The sequence below is a fragment of the Indicator indicator genome, chromosome 21, assembly GCF_027791375.1.
Source record: "Indicator indicator isolate 239-I01 chromosome 21, UM_Iind_1.1, whole genome shotgun sequence".
Taxonomy (NCBI): domain Eukaryota; kingdom Metazoa; phylum Chordata; class Aves; order Piciformes; family Indicatoridae; genus Indicator; species Indicator indicator.
Window position 1 is genome coordinate 7263847 of NC_072030.1, and position 13909 is coordinate 7277755.

At 43.2% G+C, this 13909-nt stretch overlaps 2 protein-coding genes across 2 annotated transcripts; one reads left to right on the top strand and one right to left on the bottom strand.

The window, feature by feature from the left end:
* Positions 1–2103: 2103 nt before the first annotated feature.
* LOC128974196 (translation initiation factor IF-2-like) lies at positions 2104–4354 on the bottom strand. The gene is made up of 2 exons (XM_054390748.1): positions 4259–4354; positions 2104–2775 (listed from the first exon to the last, which is right to left on the bottom strand). Exons 1-2 carry the CDS (start codon positions 4352–4354, stop codon positions 2104–2106), a joined length of 768 nt encoding a protein of 255 aa, XP_054246723.1.
* Positions 4355–6556: 2202 nt separating this feature from the next.
* TCP11L1 (t-complex 11 like 1) lies at positions 6557–13608 on the top strand. Its single transcript, XM_054390477.1, has 9 exons — positions 6557–6710; positions 7848–7980; positions 8941–9061; positions 9604–9824; positions 10938–11074; positions 11523–11719; positions 12058–12239; positions 12842–13014; positions 13209–13608. Exons 1-9 carry the CDS (start codon positions 6557–6559, stop codon positions 13442–13444), a joined length of 1554 nt encoding a protein of 517 aa, XP_054246452.1. The 3' UTR covers positions 13445–13608.
* The last annotated feature ends 301 nt before the right edge of the window (positions 13609–13909 follow it).

Below are 13909 nucleotides of genomic sequence, written 5' to 3' on the forward strand. Positions count from 1 at the left end.
CTTTTTAAATGTAGATTACTTTCTATACTCCAGCATTGAAAACACTAATATATTTGTAAATCTTTTGTATTCATGTATCTAATAAAATTATTTTGTGGAAATGGATTTGATTTATACAATTATTTACAAAGCCAACATTACCTAAGTGTAGCCTGTACCTGTGTTTTAGCTGTGCTCAATCTTAATTACTCTAGGGCCAAAATCCTTCCTTTTCCTTAACCAAAGCAAAGTCTGACTCCCTCTATTCAAGCGTCAGAATTGCTAAGATGGGAAACACCTCTCTATGAATGAGATCTCTCTGCCTTGTTTTGGCCCAACAGTGAATTTTGTGCTGAACAGGTTTGGGTTTTTCTGTTGGTTGTTTGGGTTTTGTGGTTGGGTGTTTTTTTCTTACATGTGTTTTTTCATGTGTGTTTCGTTTTTTCTAATTGCATTATGTGACTCTGTCGTATAGCATTGATCTTTAACTGTCTGTGTAATGGACAGAGCTGAATTATAACATCTTCTGCTTGATATTCCACAGCTTTGCTTCAAGCTTGCCAGCTAACTATACTGTGTGTATGTAAGACTAGTTACTGTGATGCTTTAAGCTGAAATGGCACAATACTGAGGAGTTGCTAGGAAAGATGCTGATTTTTTTTCTTTTTTTTTTCCCCCACAAATCCTACTCTGTACCCTGAACTCCCATTGAGCCTCCTGGGATGGCAAAGATATTCTGCACTTGTAAGTCAGTCTGGCTTTGGTTGCCACAGTACATACTGTTTAAGGCTACTTATCTTCATCCCTGCGGTGTTTTGCTCCTTCTCGAAACCTTACTTGATGTCACCAGCTGTAATTAGAAAAGAGCTGGAGCAAAGGAAAGGCCTTTGGGTTTCTTATGGATGTATATTTTATCTGTATGTCTAGTCTACAGTGGAAACCCCAAGTGGTGCAACACAGGCAATTGCAAGCAGGAAAATATATAGCATACTTACAGATCTAAGGCTTGTGAATTTATCCTTGGGATGATGCCAACCAAACTTCATTATACTATTGCAAGAAGGCACAAATATTGTTCCTTACAGTTTCAATAGTGTTCTGTTCTTTCTTATTTTGGGGGGAAAGGAAGCTGGTTTAATTGGGATCAAAGGTAATTTAACCAGGAAGACAAAATAGTACTGTTACAAACATGTGGTGAGCTGTTTAGGAACACTGTCCTGTGTGAGATCCTGTAATGTATCACTAAACAGCTCCTTAGTCGTTAGTGATGTCTGTTGCCAGTGCTTGTTGCTTCTCCAGAGCACTTGCTCTGAAAGTGAGATGATGACTTGGTGTGAAACAGGACAATGTGTTACTGTATTCTGATGGGGGATGGAAGACAAATGTGTAAGAGGCTTATTCTACTCAGCTAGAAAGGACTTCTGAAAGATAATCAGTTGTTGAAAAACAACAGTGTGGAGGAAGTGCAACCCCTTTTTAGTATTTTTTTTTCAAGTTCTTAGTTTTTGTTATAAATGCACTTTAGCAGAAAAATTGGTTTAGCTTACTTCAACTGCCCTTCCACCCCTCCCCACCTTTATTTTCTCGAATTTCTGATCACACTTTTCCTAGGTTACTTGTTGCCTGCTGTCTGTCTCTCACCCTTAAGAGGATGAGATTTCTATCTTGAAAGTGAGTTCCTGGCTATGGGCATTGCCTGCCAGAGTATGAGTTCTGAATTGCAGATAGTGCTGCACTGTGAGTCACTGGCTGGCTTTGGTGCCAGGCTGCTCTCAGCCTACTGAAAAGCAGTCTGCAGAGAGCTGGGCAGGAGCTGTGTGCTGGAGTCTTCATGGGTGGGTGGGTGCAAGGCAGGGCCGACGTCTCCTTCCTCCCTGAGCGTGATACAGCTCAGACGGCACTGTTGAGCTGCCGCGACTGACGGTCACAGTGTAAGCCGGCTGTAAGGTGGATTTAGTTTAAAGCACAGGGGGAGAGGGCAGTATCTCTGTATCGGTGCTAGGGTGCGGGTGGAGGCTACTGTGGACAGATCGTGCCTTGCCTTGCTGTAGAGACCTGCTCCTTGTTAGAGGCGACCCCCCTCTCCCGCACAGCAGCGGTGAGCTGTAATACTGAGGATTATTCTTACACCCCTTCTTGCTCCTGCCGCCCTTCTGGGCTCCCCCTGGGCGGCAAAACCCCCAAATAACTGCATGGCGCGGCGCTGGGGGCTTCTCGCTCCGCCCCGGTGGGGCCCAGCGCGGGGCGGGCCGCCGGGAGCCGCTCCCTTGCCGCCCGGCAGCTGCCGTAGCCCGCCCTGACGCTGGGGCTGCGCCTCCGGCCCAGCCTCGCAGCGGCGGCGGCGGCTGGGGACGTTAGAGCCGGTAGCTGCGGCTCCCTCTCCGAGCAGTGGTAAGGCGGCGGCGGTGGTAAGGAAGCGGGGGAAGGGGAGGCGGCTGACGGAGGTGCGGGCTGGAGGCCGCCGGGCCTGGGGCGACGGGGAGGGCCTGGTAGGGCTGGGAGTGGGCCTGGGGCGGCCCCGGCTGGAGGCTCTAAGGCCGGCAAGGGCCGCCTACGGGACTGGACCCGGGAAGCCCTGCCCCCGGGACGTGTTTGCTGGGGAACGTGGCTGGGGCTCACTGCTGGGCGACGGAGTCTGTGCCATCCCCTTTTAGTGGCTCGCCCGTTTGGCGTCTGGAGGAGCGGCCCCGGGCCGCGCCCCGCCCCAGGGGCTCGTTTTCCCTGTGGCCCGGTTATGAGTGCACAGGGCGCCGTGAAACTTGTGGACCCGTGCAAATATGCAGGAAAATTGATAACCTAGCAATGGGAAGGGTAAGGGGGTGGTGCAGTAACATTGCTATTCCGTTGTACAGAGTTTCTGTCATGACACCGCACGTGCTCTCTTTAGGAGGCCCTCCTCATGGACCGGGACTTCTAGGGCCCTGCACAGGACAGGCTGCAGACAGGGAGAGTGGTAGAAGTTCGTAAGTGTGCCTCTTAGCTTAGAAGAGGGACAGAGGGTAGGCTACATCTTCTCTCTGTAAAGCTGAGGTGTAGCCTGTTAGTAGATTGTGAGGGGAACGCAGGTTGTGATGTGGCAGGTGAATAGAGGGAAAGAGGGAGAGTTCAAGGTTGGAACAAAGTTTGAAGAAAGGTAGCCCTCAGGGCTTGTGTGTTTGGCCTGGAGATAAAGGGAGTTGTGAGTCTTGCCTCATACAGAGCAGCGGGGACACACCTGAAGGTAGGAGGTACAGCTCCAACCTTGTGTATGCTTCACGGAAACACAGTTGTGTTTATTTAAATGCTGGTGTGCATCAGATGATTTGAGGATGTTTGATGAACCTGTGGAAAATATTTTGTTGACGTTTTATTTTTTTTTTTTAATTTTCCATTTCTGTTTTTACTAAGAATAAATGTAAGGAAAGTGCTAAGAAGAAGTAGACTTTGCTTTATGAAGAGTCAGAGTTGTTTCTGTGAAAGGAAGGATGACAATTGTGCTTTGGAGAGAGGTATTGTGAAGCTTATTTAGCCAGTGGAAAGAGGACGTGTTCTAGATGCATTCTGGCAAATAATAGCAGTAATCCAGCAGAACAGAGTAGACTGTTGCAAACTAAACCAACAAGTGTGCCTGTTTACCTCATCTGCTGAACCGTCATTTGGTAGAAATGCCCAGGACTTCTTGCATCTCCTTTCTACAGTTGAAATAGGGATTTTAAAAACAAATGTTAATTAAAAATTGTTGGGTTTGGGACTGTTGTGCTTGATCTGCTGTTTTATGGAAGGTGCTACTTTAGGATGTAGTCTGCGTGGTAGGAATGATGGCCTGCTAGGTAAAGCTGAGGTTAATCATCATGAGGCTGATTGTCATCTTGATCCTGTAATTTATCTTCTGTGAGGCCTCAAGCAGCTTAACTCACACCTCAGTCTCCCCTCTGTAAGTAAGATATATTTTACTTTTTCTCTACTTCTCTAGGGGTAGTGAGGATAAAGTGCTGTGAGAGATTGCAAGGCACTATGAAGTGTCATGTACATTAAAGAGCTTATTGGCTCTTAGCTGAATCATCTCTGTGCTTCAGATGCTTTGTGCATCAGTAAGGATGCTTTGTGGAAGAGAATGGTTAGGAAGAACAACCACCTAGTCTGGTTGAATGAACATGGAAGCCTTTATAATAGTTTTTATTCTAGCCAAATTTAACAAGAGGTTTCCCACTTGTTTAGCCAGGTCTGTGTTAATTTCCATGTTGCAGCTCTTGCTATGATCTTCTCTGTTAACTGCTTCCTTACTGACAAAACTCCTCACCTTCTTGCTGCTGGAGTGTCTGCAGTAACAGACCTTTAATCCACTAGGCTTGAGATCCACTACTTCTGGAGTATGGCAGTGGTTTCCCACTTGCATGCTGGTTTGGATGCTTTAATTTACACCTAGCTGGAGGCTGTCTCTGCCGTAGTTAAAAGGCTGGCAGTATGACAGCAGCTCTGCATAGACTGCCACTTTCCTGTCCTGGCTGGGGTTGTCTGTGTATCTAAAGGGGCAGATGATCAGGTGTTTGGAGCAGGGACATCAGTGGCTCTACTCCACCTAGAGGTGGGGGCTAATATATGGGTCTAGGAATACCTGTACTGATGTTTTGGGTTTACCCTGTGTGCTGGTTTGAGGCCAGCCAGAACATCTCTTGCCCCGAAAGGGACAAAAGAATGACACACGCAAACGGATTGGAGAGTGATGGAAAGTTTAAATGGAAAAGCAATTGGTGAAGCTACAGAGAAACTACAAACTACAAAGCATAGTGGAAAAGAACATCCTAAAGCATACAGAACCCCTCACAGAATTCCCCAAAGCTTCCCAATCCTCCCTTCCTCCCACCTGAGGGTCTACCCAATCCCTCAGGGCTCTTCCTTCCCCCCCTCCCACTGCTAGGCAAGTCTCAGGCTGGCCAGGTCTGAGACTGCCCCCCCCTCCATTCTCCTCCTGGCATTAGGCCTAGACAGGCCTAAGAGGCCTTAAGGATACTCCCCCGGCATTACCCGATAAGAGAGGACATCTCCCATGGGAGCAGAGGGAAGAAAGAGGAAGAGAATGACTCTGCAGATGGCTTTATAGGACGCAGGACTTATGGGTAGAAATACGTTGTTTCCTGTGTCCACCCCTATTGGATGAGCACCCAGGACACCAGAGGTGTATCTCATGCAGCAGTGGCAGGGGGCACCCAGCCTAAACTGCCACACTGTAATTTATCCCATGGGTTTTATGCTTTGTTTTATTTTCTAAAACAGGAATCATATGGTGCTGTGGACAAGCGTTGTGTATTGTTGTCTACCTTATGCATCCAGCAGGACGATGATTCTGAGTCATTGATGTAGAACAAAACCATTTCTTCTATGCACTGAGCTTTCCAGCTGTCCTGTATAATAACACTGGTGCAATTAATTTAAGCAGTGATGGAGCAGGGCTAGGTATTACAGCTCTGTTTTGTATTTCTGCATGGTTGCTTGCTTATGTCCCATTGTCTTTGGTGTAGTTGTTGATGCTACAAGTACTTTTTCCTGGTAGCTGTGAGGTGCATCTGGAGACTGCAGCTCTTGCTGAGAGCTTATTTTCTTTCAAATTTGAAAGTAGCTGTTTTTCCAGGAACTTTCTTCTTTTATGAAAGGTAGACTCTTCCTGACTTCACAGAACATTCAGGTTATTTAATTGAGTTAGGGACATCATATGCTCTCTATTAGATTTTTGTAAAATTGAAGCTTGAACAGTAGCTTCCTGTATGATGGAGCATTTTCAGTGGTAAGATGTGCAAATTAAGTTCTTTGGAGGGAACTCTGAATATGAAATAATTGAAAATAATGACTGGTGAGACCTGCTTTTCTGATGGTAACTTTGGATATACTGCTGATACCTGTGGTGTAATATAAATATTAATATAGAATGTTTAATAAATACTGTTTTAAATACTATATGTTGTTTACTGTCTTAATAATTAAAAAAGAATTATCATATTTTATGCACAAATCATGACTGGCATAGAATGAAAATACTGGAGTAGAATTTTATATTAATTTATCTCTAGTCATTTCCTGCTTCTTAATGCTTTTGGATCACGTGGAGGGAAAACTTCTGAGCAGTTGGGGAAGAGCATAGTTCAGGGGGGGGTACATTAGGTACAAGAAGATTTATCATTATGTAGTAGACAATGTCTCATTTGACAGTAATCTTTCTGTAAAACGTGTTTGATGCGATTCTGAAGGTGTTTGTCACTGCTCTCTCACAAGCAACACTCAGAAAGGAAATAAGTTTTCCTTTCTCACCTGTTTTGGGAACAGTTTCATGTTTTGGAGAAGTCACTTGGAATGCAGAGTAAGTAAATGAGAGCTGTGTTGAAAGCATCCCGTTTTGTGTAAGATGGGAAGTGAGTCATTCAGTCCAGGTCCCTAACATTATGGGAATGACATCATGTAATTCCTCATAAGAATTCTTTCCATGTTAATTTTGTTTTAATCGGGACAACTCCTGTTGATGTGTACCCACTCAGCCCTATCAAAATGCTTATTCATTCCCTTTTTTTTTTTTTTTTTTTTTTTTTCTGAAAAGAGCCAACTGAAAATGTCTCAGAATCCTGACAAACCACATTCAAGTGAGGAGAAATTGAGTGGTTTGGAGGATGGTCAAGAGGAGAGCTTGGACAACCCAGATCAGTCCGTCAGAAAAAGAATACGGCAGAGCGCTCCAGGGTCGCACAGAAATGACACACCCAAGTGTAAGCAAAAAGCTTTATTAAAAATAAAGAGGAAATTCTGCATTTTTTTTTCTATGGTGTTTTACAATACTCTGTGCAAGTTTGACTGCTTTGCAACTAAATATCACATGAGTCCTGATCGCTGGCTGTGCAGCAAAGGTGTTTTGTAAGACCTCTCTCCCCATTTAGTTTTAGCACTTAATTCTACACAATAGCCTTGTTGCTCAGAGCCATATGCATCTTAAATACCTTTGCATGTCTGCATTTCCAGGAAGGATAAGCAGTATTCCAGTGTATTCTGGCTAAAATGTTGCTGCTCTTTGCATTATCAGCTGAACCTTCTGAACTGTTGTGGCCTGTTTAAGTTTCCTGAAGCTGTGCCTGTCCCTGGTTTGCCTCTTGGATTTCTACAGTCAGTCACTACCTTGGTCTCCTGCCTAATGAAAACTAGCATGTTTCCTCAGGTTTGGAACTTCCACCTCCTTGCTTAAGTGCCTGAGGACCCCAATTTAAAGCTGCTTGCACATCCTCCTCAGCCCCAAATGCCTGCCAGAGGAAGAAGTTTTAGGCATTGGTGCTGGGTCACATCCTTTGTGGCTTGAACAGTGGCCTCTAGAAAAAAAAGTAGAGTTTGGAGAAGTTTCAGTTACACTGCAAGTAGTGAGAATAATTAGCTGCTAGTGTGTAATTGCTAAATATTAATGGTGGTTTGGTTGATGACTGCTTTAGAGATGAAGTCACTTCCTTGAAAAATGTAAAATGAAAGTACCACTATCTGCACAATAATTGGGGACATACTGCTGTGAAAATTCTAGTGTTTTTAATGATTTCTTCCTACAGTATGGGGAAACATGCTAAGATGCTGTTAAGCAGCCCTAAAAAATGGGAATTTGAAGGTTTTTTTGGTATTGTTTTTTAAAAGAGTTTAATAGAACTTGGAAGCAGTTGACATACTGAGTCCAGAATATCAGGGGGGTTCACTTTGTTGTTTTCAGTAGTACTCCAAATGTGTCACCACCAGTTGGGACAGGAAGGGAAGGAAAGGAATCTTCAGATGGTACTGTCTTTAGCCCTCTGTACTGTCAAGAAGATAGAAAGCAGACTTTTTCCACAGACTTTTATACACGACTGACTGACAGAGTTTAATTGATGTTACAGCTAGTCCTCCTTGGCCTGTGTCAATAGAAGAGCTCATGGAAACAGCCAAGGGAGTAACCAACATGGTGTTAGCACATGAAATTGTTGTTAATGGAGACTTTCAGATCAAACCAGCTGAATTACCAGAACACAGGTAAGATTGGTACCAAATGGTAGTAACCAACAGAATGGCAGCCAGTAAAGGGATGTGTTGCAGAGGTCACCTTGCTCCAGGAGTGCTTGGGCTTTGTGAAGGGCCAGGCCTGCTGTAGTACAAGTTCCCTGTGTTGTTTGGCTTTTGTGAGGGAAAGAGCGAGCAGTCAATCAGATGTTTGCTTTAATCCAAGAGGGAGTCTGTCTTGGATTAAATGTGGGGGTTTGTGTGTCTCACTGCTGCCCAAATGTGGGTGTAGAGAAGTAGTAGGAGGAGCAAGCAGTTGTGGCTGTGTTCACAGCTGTCAGTAGAGCACCTGTTGGATGCCCTGAGGGCCACAGGACATAAGTACCTCTGGGCACGCTCTGAATGTCAGCTGCACAGGTAGCCAGAGCCTTGGGAACCTGCTGTTTGTTGTGGATGTGCTTTGTCTGCACGCTCTTCCTGTAAGCATTTTAGTTCTTCAGCACTGAAGTTCAACCTGGTCTAAACAGAAGACTGCGAGTCACTTTCAGTATTTTGAATGAGGAATGGGTACTGAATGAATTTTACTCAATAGAATTGCATTTGCTTAGTTCCTTGCTTTGAAAGGAACATGGACACTGGCCTTTGGAAGAGACACTGTAATTTTTGTGATTTCCCCCCCCCCCCCCCAATTTATTTTTCCCTTTCAATTATTTAGTTTAGAGGTAGCACATGCTAGATACTTTCAAGGATTTTAACTTGTGTGTTTGCCCTGTGCTTGTGTGTAACCCTTCAGGAGGATCCAAATCTTGTCTCCAGTTTTTCTTGCTTTTCTGGGTAATTCAAAATGACAGCTCCCTGTTAATTGTCATACATTCATGATTACATTATGTTCATATTATTATTACATGTTCTTCTTCAGGAGCTGCAGAGTATCTCTGTGAGGTGGTGCACGGAGAAGTACTGTTCTTTTTAACTGGTCGTGTTTGCCCACAGCCTAGAAAAAAAAGTGAGAGAGATTGTGCATAAAGCTTTCTGGGACTGTCTGGAAGCTCAGCTGAAGGAAGATCCACCGACATATGACCATGCAATTAAACTACTGGGAGAAATTAAAGAGGTAAGCTGCTGTGCTATCAGGGTAAATTATTGAATTGGAGTAGGTGCATTGATATGTATGAGCAAAAGTGGTTAAAGCTTGGCTTTTCATAAGGGACTCTCTTGATCTTTTTCGTTACTATATCATTGACTCTGAAGATATTTAAGTTCTTAACTCCAGAGGAGAAATTTGAATGTAAAAACAAATGCCAAATGATGTAAGATCATGGGAAATGATACTAGCTTCTTAGTTCCAAGCTTCCTTCATGGTATGGCAGTGGTATTACAGAATCAGTGAAATGCCTCCACACTGGGTGACAAAATCAAGCACAATAATCTTAAGTATGACCTGTATGACAGAGTATTTATCACTTACTAACTTCAGTATCACACAGAATGAGGTGAAAGATTTAAAGCTGGTGAATGGTTTGTTACAAATAATTGAAAAAAAAGGGTTATACTTGTAAAGAGAAATTAGCTTACATAAAGTGGTTCAAGAATGATTTGATCATTGTAGTCTTTGATATGTAGAACTAATCCACTGTTAAAAACTTTCCATTTCAGAATCTCCTGTCTTTCTTATTGCCTCGTCATACTAGACTGAGAAACCAGATTACAGAAGTTCTTGATCTGGATTTGATTAAACAGGAGGCAGAGAATGGGGCCCTTGACATTTCTAAGTTGGTCGAATTTGTTATTGGGATGATGGGGACACTTTGTGCTCCGGCTCGAGATGAAGAAATTAAGAAGCTGAAAGACATTCATGAAATAGTTCCTCTGTTCAGGTACTGAAATGGTATTTATAAGCCACACTGAGAGTCCCTTAAATAATTTCAGATATGAGGTGGTTTCCAGCAGGGCAACCTGCAGATCTTTGTAGACAAAAAGGGTGACAGAAAGGGTTGTGGGTGTGAATGGGAGAGATGCTCCAGAAGTCTGTAACAAGGACTATCTTTGTTCTGCTGAACTGGTGTATTTGTCTGGCCCCTGCATTTTCTTTAATGCCAGATTCATACAAGCCTTGAGATAGGAAGTGAATGGTCAGTTTGTATCAGAATTTCATATTGGCAGCAGAAGCGGGGAAAAAAGCAAGCAAGAGCAGAGGAAATGGGTATTCCTGTTCTCCAGCAGTTTGTCCGTTACCTCCCACTCCACTCCCATAAAACATCCTTTCATTTCTAAAAGGAGTGTCCATACCACATCTGGGAGCGCTGAGGCTTCTGCTTTGGCACCACATTGTCAGCTAAACAGCTCAAGGTCTCAACAGAATAAAGTTCATTAATACTGTTGTTTTCTAATTTGATAAACTTCCAGGAGTTCAGGACTGACTGGCAGAAATATTGCCGGCAGGAATTAGGTTGCTTTGAAATTAAGGTGTTTTTCTTTGGTGGTTTTGTTTGGGTTTTATGTTTTGTTTTGTTTTGGGTTTGGTGGTGGTTTGTGGGTTGTTTTTTTTCTTTTTTTTCTTTTTTTGGTTGGTTTGGGGTTTTTTTAATCTTTTTCTTTTCCTCCCTTGGGTCTTAGTATTCATTGAAGCTAGCTTTATAAGCTGCCCACAGGGATAGCATGTAAACTTGGAAACCCAGATGTCTTTTTATGTTTCCAACGTATGATACTGCACAGCCTGGGAGATGTAATCTATGGAGTGAGTAAAGTTAATTCCATGGAGGTTCTTTGATAGAAGAGCAAGATTTATTTCCTGCTCAGAAGAGGCACATGCATGCACTTACATGTTTGCTCAAGCTTCCTCTGTCTCGTGCTCTTAAATTGTTAGGCATCCTATTAATGTTTCTCATACATGTTTCTGTTCTTTCCTTAGACAATCTGTAGTAAATCTTGTAAATAATACCTCTTAAAGAACTGAAGCCTTGAATAACTTTTTCTGTTTGTTTGTTTAGAGCAATTTTCTCTGTATTAGACCTAATGAAAATGGATATGGCAAACTTCGCTGTCAGTAGTATTAGGCCAAAATTAATGCAGCAGTCTGCTGAATATGAAAGAAAGAAGTTTCAGGAGTTTCTTGAGAAACATCCAAGTATGACTTTGTTCCTTTCTTTCTTTCTTTCTTCCCCTCTGACCTTCCAGTAAACTGCCTGTCTTTGCTTGTAGATCATGAGAAGTCAGATTTTTGTATTAAGTTGTAGAATTCATATAGTAAATGACAGCCTGTGCCCCAAAACTGTGGTTTGAAAAAATCTGCCAGCACAACAGGTCTGCATGTAGTGCACTGGAGCTGAGTTTCATTTCAGTGCAGTGTAGGGCACAGTTACCTAGCATCATCTTACCTCTAGTTTCCTGTAGCTGGGGTGGTTTTAATTTTTAGATGTTTTGCTTAATGCAAGAAATGAAATGCATGTCAATAGCTGGTATCATGGGGGTTAGCAATAGTAACTTATGGGATATTATGGCAATTATTGGTGGAAAAATCTATCTTTGGAAAGGAATTTTCGTAATAAGATTCTTCTTTTTCCCTGCTTTTCCAGATTCTTTAGACCTTGTCACAAAGTGGTTGCAAGAAGCAGCAGATGATCTTACAAAGCTGAGATCTAAAACATTGCCTTCCCACTGTAGTGATGATGGTGCTACTGGTGGAGCTTCTGCCTTGTGCTCCTCTGCAGTACAAAATCAGGCCTATCTGAAGCTCCTAAAGTGGGATCATGTAAACAGGCCCTTTCCAGAAGTAGGTATTAACAGAAAAAAAAATATTCCTGTGCTTGCTGTGCTTTTCTGGGATATAACAAACTGTTTGCATTTGTAGCCTCACAGGAAGTAAAATATCAAAAGCTCTCTTGATTGAGAGTTTTTGTAGCTCTCGGGTACTTCTTCAGTACTGAATCTTTCTCAGTTGGAAAAGAAGAGTTAATTCTTTCCGTTTTGTTCCTGATACTCACCTGCTGAGCACGTGTTGCTCCTTTCTGTGTCTATGACTTCACTGCTGTGAACAGGCAGGCATCACAGTGTCGCTCCACAGCCCAGCATTCTGACTCTGTTCTGTGCTGGCTTCCTCATTCTTTGCAGACACTGCTAATGGACCAGACTCGCTTCCAGGAAATACAGCTGGAGCTGGAGCAGCTCCTCATGATTGGCACAGTCCTTTTGGTCACATTCAGTGCAGCAGGCTCGGCACTCGTCGATATGCCTGGATTTGCAGAGAAAATCAAAACCGTTGTCAAGGTGCTGCTGACAGGAATGCATCTGAGGTGAGTATGGAATAGTTCTGGTCACCCAGAGGCAGGTGAAGCAAATAATAAGTGTAAGCACCTCTTTGGCTGCGGACTGCAGAATATGTAGGTGAAGCGATGAGGGCCTTTTATGAGCCTAGACTGCCAGGTTTTTTTCAGCTTACTCAGAGCTGTCTTCTCTGGCTCTGTTGTTTTCTGGAATGTACATGCTCCTTGTTTCAGAGCATGTTTTTCTCATGATGCCTGTCTGGTTCACATGAGTGTGAGCAGGGCTTGGGCCAGGCTCCCTTGGGGTTTGAGTGCGGCATGGGCAGCTGCCTGCAGGTGTAGAGTGATTGCTGTGCACAGATTGGCTGGGAACTTCTTTCATTAGTCAGAGATCTGTGTAGGCAGAAAGCCTACAGGCTGGAAATCTTGAGTGCTATCCTACCTCCTTGTTTTGTATCTCAACTTTATCTTCTATACATGCATATCATGTATTATTCTTTATAGTTCTGGATTTGGATTACACTTCTATTACATTTGATAGACACAGCAACTACAATTGGAGAATTTGTAAAAGGTGGGAAGAAAGTGAGTAACTGCATTAGCTCAGTAATGCTCTACTCCACATTCCCCAGGTCCTTTAACCTGAAGGAGTCTTTGGCTACCATTGCTGAAAAGGTGTGTGCTGAGGTGAACAGCTGCCTCTCCCAGCACGGCTTCACGCCACTCTCAGTGGAGAAAGAGACTGTACTTAAAGGACAAATCCAAGCGGTGGCCGGTCCGGAGAACACCATATGCAAGCTAATAGGTATGCTGTCCTCTAGTGACCACTTGTCTGTCTTCACAGAGCTGTTGGTGGCATATCCATATAGTTTCTCATTTCATCTGTTTCAAATACTTGTTTAGTGTGCTCAGGCTTTCTGTACTCAACGTGAGATTGTGCTGTTTCTGACTGATTGTCTCTTGAAAAACAAACCAAAACCCTTGGTCCAATTTTTCCAGATTCTCGAATTCAAAAGTTTCTGGAGAACTATCTTGCATCCAGTCACCAGAAATCGTTACCTGCTGTTCCTGGAGGATTAGGTCCTATTCAAAGAGAGCTGGAAGAGATTGCTGTCAAGTATGCCCGTCTGGTCAACTACAACAAAATGGTCTTCAGCCCTTACTACGATGCAGTCCTTGGTAAAATACTGGCTAATGAAGAATCCCAACCTGTAGGGAAGTCAGAGGAATCTTAGAGCCAGTTTGTGTGCTCTTGGGGTGTTATCGTTGGCTATTAAACATTGCACCAACACTTGTCTAGGAAAACAGCTTTCCATGTAAATATTGGTTCCTTTTAATTCACTAGTGATGGTTGATGAGGAAAATACATGAGATGCAAAAGGGATTCTGAAGTAAATGGTGAGAGAGAGATGCATTTTTAATGTAAGTATGTACCTGGAGGGGATGTCTGGGTAGTTTGCTGGCTGTGACTTTTAATGTTTGAATTGATGCTAGACAGGACAAGATTAAGAACCAAACTTTGTACTTAAGTGGCTCATTTTAGGGCATTTTATTCTTAATTTACTGATTGGCAGTGGTTCTTCCCAGAAGGAGTGATCTGGCTTTAAAAAAAATTATCTTTTAAAACTTAAGGAGAAAGCTAAAATTCTGGAGAAACTTTAACAGGCAAAAAAACAAAGCCAAACAGCACTTTATTGTAA